The sequence below is a fragment of the Morone saxatilis genome, unplaced genomic scaffold (genome assembly GCF_004916995.1).
Source record: "Morone saxatilis isolate NCDOM2014 unplaced genomic scaffold, NCSU_SB_2.0 Contig14, whole genome shotgun sequence".
Lineage (NCBI taxonomy): Eukaryota > Metazoa > Chordata > Actinopteri > Moronidae > Morone > Morone saxatilis.
Window position 1 is genome coordinate 7,678,478 of NW_023339696.1, and position 4,923 is coordinate 7,683,400.

General features: G+C 43.4%; 1 protein-coding gene across 1 annotated transcript in view; it reads right to left on the minus strand.

Moving 5' to 3' along the window:
- Positions 1 to 1,594, minus strand: part of LOC118323097 (myosin-16-like) — a 20,363-nt gene extending 18,769 nt beyond the window's left edge. The window contains exons 1-2 of the mRNA XM_035655020.1: positions 1,493 to 1,594; positions 528 to 548 (exon numbers count right to left, since the gene is read on the minus strand). Coding sequence (XP_035510913.1) covers positions 528 to 548; positions 1,493 to 1,594 — 123 coding nt within the window. The remainder of the gene's footprint in view (positions 1 to 527; positions 549 to 1,492) is intronic.
- Positions 1,595 to 4,923: the final 3,329 nt, after the last annotated feature.

Below are 4,923 nucleotides of genomic sequence, written 5' to 3' on the forward strand. Positions count from 1 at the left end.
TCACTGTTGATTATTCTTCACAATCTGCATTTATTAGATCAATCGAGTAATAGATTCATCAAGAAAATATCCCTCAGTAGTAACTTTAGTTAAAAGAAATAAGAAATACTTAATAGTGCTTCCATCCATCAGTATTGTAATAGGGGTCAGTACAGACGTAGTGTATGTGGTAAATAACACCAAGGAATTCACCCGACAGTGTTTGTTTCAGATGAGTCAGAGTGAAAGAAAGCAGAGAAAGTGTGTGTGGATGTTTTCAGACTGTGTGTGTGTGTGTGTGTGTGTGTGTGTGTGTGTGTAAACCAGTCACTCATTATACCGTTTGGACACAAACAAAGGTTATTGCCCCCGACTGTGCCCCGCCTCCACAGGTATGAGTGGAATTCTAATTGGGTGAGGAATGTGCGATGAGCCAATGGGAGAGCGGCGCTGCCTGGTTGGCCGGCGCGCTGTTTAGTCTGTCAGAGAGAGCGGTTGTTTGGCCTACATTAAAAAGGCCTGTGTGTGTCTGTGGCAGCGGCACGGACAAAGACCAGGCCAGTTTGACACTGGTTCAGATTTCAGAGACTGTGTTGAGTTTATATGGACATGTTCTAGCTAGACAAGAGGCGGTTGTCCTTACATCTCTGTCACATCTGGTTTAAGACTTTGAATTAAACAACAGGGCTTGAAATTGTCTGTAGGAAGTGGAATCTTAGTATTGTTAATCTATTTGATGTTTGAAGTAATCATTTTGTTGATTTTATACTGTATACTTTTCAAACAACACCGGGTCCAATTCTGGTTGTGTGTTTTTACAAATCTCCAAATCCCAACTGTTTACAAGGTTGGTATGAAGCACGCAGGGCGAAGAACGTGCAAAATGCAGGAAATAAATGGGTCAGGAAGCAGAAAACGGTTTGTTTTTGTTTGGAAATGAATGTGCTTTATTGTGGGAGAAACGGTCTAATGATGGAAAGAATCAGTGATTCAGCAGGATGAAGTTAATTTGCTTATGGAAGCAACACATGTCGCTTAAGTTCTGGTACCAGGTCGTCGGATTGAACACGGACTTGCACAAGAGCCAAAACGGGGCAGAGTTAGGACAGCAGGGGATCCGGGATACTCACAGGACAGCGACAGCGACGGAGAGAAATAGAACAGACAAAGACAGAAAAGTGAAAGAATGAGGAATAACTAAAAGGACAAAAAGAGAGGGAAAGGTCACGAAAAGACGGTAACGTGAGAGAGAGAGAGAGAGAGAGAGGAAAGTGGGGAATCCTACTTACTTAGGAGGCAGCATAAGCACTTCTAATCCGCTCACTTACTGAGCCGGCAGCATGTGCAGAAACATACACTCACCAAAGGACGCAAAATAAATGCAAAAACAAAAAGCCCAATGAGGCAGATACAGCACAGAAGTGGCTGATGTTGTTTTTTGATGTTGCTGTGACTATAAGCATTAAACCCAGTTTTTGTATTTGGTTGACATCGTGTGTGTGTGTGTGTGTACAGGGCCTGTTATTAAGTAGGTGTGATGTTTGCCCATGTGCCCGCTGTCCTCTGCTTTGTGTTTGGAGCTGAGCAGAGAGGACTGTTGGGCAGGAAATGACATCCTTGTAATCTCACATGGGTCACTTTACCTCACTTGTAAATCTGTGAGTGCACAGTTGAGTCTAGTCAGTCCCAGAAGGATCTTAGTATTAATCTGTTTTTGGCTCCATCTCTGATCACGCTCATTGATACTAATGAGCAGAGAGTTCACTGCGCCTCGGCATCGCCAAGAACCCGGCCATTATTTGTGATTTAAGAAGTTGTAATGATCTTCTAAGCTCCCGCAGTTTTATGGTTCCTGACGTCGCCCGGAGAATATCAAGTGCTCTCTTTGCATATGGTAAAGAGTAGAGCGAAATTACAAACCCTTGAAATGTTTTCAGGAGATGGTTGATTGGACTAGAAACATGTTGTGACTTCAGATTCCTAGAGGAGCTGCTAGCGTGGCACAGAAGCAGCTCAGCGTTTCATCATCTCTCCTGAACTGTTTTCTGCTTGTTCCCTCAAGATCGGATGAATAGACTTCGTCCCCCCGCTGGCTCTCTCCAGCTCTCAGTAAAAAAGGAAGAAAAAAAAAAACGAAAGAACATAAATGCCAAAAAAGAAAGCGGCAGTGGGGAAATGGAGAACCAGCTGAGCTGTAGCTGTGTGTGTCTCTACCAGCCGTGACCTTGGCAGAATGAGGAATTTCCTGAGACACGGAGAAAGGGCCTGTCAAACATTGAGTGCCACAGAAGAGCTGGTCAAGAGGTGGAAAAAGAGAGGTGGGGAGAAATTATTGGTGTCCTTTGTCTCTGGCAAGAGATTGGAGGGGGAGAGTGGTGGACAGTGACAGAGGAAGTCTCCCTCCGCTGCTTGTCTGAAAGAGGAGGCAGGGGCGAATTAGAAACTTGATTCACTCCCTCTCTAGCTGTGTTTCTTTCATTGTGTCTGTGCAGAAAAGATGAGGTCTGGGTCTGGAATGTGTGAGTCAGGAGGAGAAGGAGTGGAAGGGGTTGACGAGGAAGAGGGAAGGATATCCTGCAGCCATTCTCAACGGGTTAATCACAGGAAATAAACCCGGCTACGGCAGACACATCTACGCCACCGCACAGTCTCCACATCCTAAACCACTGGCTGACTGAATAACTTCCTAGATGGCTGTCTGGGCCAAACCAAACCATGCCAGATTTTAATTGGACCTCAAAGCCACGATAACGGCTCAGGTGGTGTAGCAAATCAGTTAGGACCACTTTGAATAGATCATGAGACGCTTTTGTTTCTTCGAGCCGAGACAACACCACCAGTCTTCATTCCTAAAATGTCTGCACTATAAGCCGACCGATGCTCAGTTAGATTGTATTTAGGGTTGCAGTTAACAGTTACTTTCATTAGCAATCAATCTGTAGATTTCATTCAGAAAAGGGTCCGAGGTGACATTCAAACAGTTTGCTTTATTTAACCATCAACAGTCCAAAACCCAAATGTATTTAAGATGGAGAAAAGCAGCTAACCATAACATTGGAGAATTTGGAACCAGCAAATTGAAAAAAGTGTTTTATGATGAATTGATTAGTCAGCTAGTTGTTTCAGCATTAATTGTAATACCTGAAACCCAGTTTAAAACTCTAAGTAGATGTGCACAGGAAAGAGATCCTTCAATAATTCAACCAGTGTAGGGGGTGATACTCCTCCCCCCTGCAGCCCGTCTCCCCTGTCGAACTGGATAAAGGTGACGTTCCACCTCGTTGGTCAGACGGGCTCCTTTATTTTGTGTGTCTTTTGAAATGGGGCCAAAGGTTTTTCACATTCCCGTACTTGTTTCTTGCCACCAAACACCATGACAATTTATTTAATGACCTGTCAGTCAATGTTAATGAAATGAAAGTTACCTGCTGTAGCTGGAGGGAGGGATCTAAATGGTAATCTAATACCTGCACACATGCTGGAGATCCCCCGGAGTACCTGGCCACTATAGACGATGAGGTGTTCACATGCTGCTCTACACGTGTGTTCTAATAATAAAGTTTACATAAAGGGGCAGAAGTCTGGCTTCTCCATTGGCAACAGCAGCTTGTCGCCTACACACGAACATTAATACTGAAGTTTGCATAGTTTGATATTTTAGAATTAGAGCGACTTCCAATATCTTCTAAGGCAAAACCCCTGAAAAACGGGTTTGTTTGTGTGTGTGTGTGAGGAAAATCCATTGTCTTTACACAATTGGTTTAAATTGCTGTTGTGATCTGGTGGCATTGGGGTAAGATGGAAGACGCTGACCAAGAAACCACAACGTCCTGTGTTTCTTAAAAAGACAGGTTTACCTCAAGATCAAATTGGACGTGTTTATACACATTCTTTGACCACAAAAGATTCCCAACAACGAGCTTAAAACTCTGACATTTAGAAGTGGACGTTGAGACCTGCAGTGTAAATATTAGTATTGTTTTCATGTCAATTACACCTCACGTTGCAGTCACATTTTGAGTGCCTTACATCAGCCTTGAATCCAAACATGCAGCTTGTTTTTGTTCAGTGCCCACACTGCCCTATAATCACCACTAACACTTGTGACTGGACATCATTGTGTTTCTAAAAACTGGTGTATTGTGGTTCAGTGGTGTTTGTTAGTGTTACAGCAGTGCTCGCTGCGCTGACCCAGAGTGACATATGCCAGCGCCCGCACCATATGGGCAAAGAAATAACAAGAAATTGTACACACACCCACACACACAATAAACTAAATACTCCTTTAAAAGTCTTGGTCAGTCTGATCTTTGCTCTCTGAATCCATAAAGATGATGTGGCAGAGACGGCATTCTGCCACTCGCACTGTGGGCGGCCTGTGAGTGTGTGTGTGTGTGTGTTGCAGTGATCCTCACACTAGCCTATACTTTACCGCTCTCTCTTGTCTGCATGTCGCATAAGTTTTCCTGCTCATTACCATCCGCTGGCATTCATATATTATCCTAACCAGCGTTCTTCCTCCTCACAGTTTTAATGTGCTCAAGCATATATTTATACCAGCCTACACACTGTAACATCATTTACATATTTGTGTGTGTGGCATTTTGTTCATAATGATTTTTATCTTTTACAGTATTATGTGCCAAGAACCTCGCAAAGAAAGACTTCTTTCGTAAGTACCTTTTTATTACTGTTTGCTCATTTTCTATGGTTCTTTTTTTTTCGTCAAGTTCGTGAGTATGGGTTTTTCATGAGTAGTTGTCAGTGGCGGATGTGTTTTTTCAATAAGGGTGCTTTGGTGTGTGTGTTGTTGTGTGTGTTGCGCCATCAAGAAAGCAGCGTTTGTAATACAATTATTGTGCCATTCGGGGGTGTTTTTGCCAGCTGCAGCGATCGACAGCCCCCCAAATACCCCCCAAAATCAGTTTGTCAGCGTTTATTTTG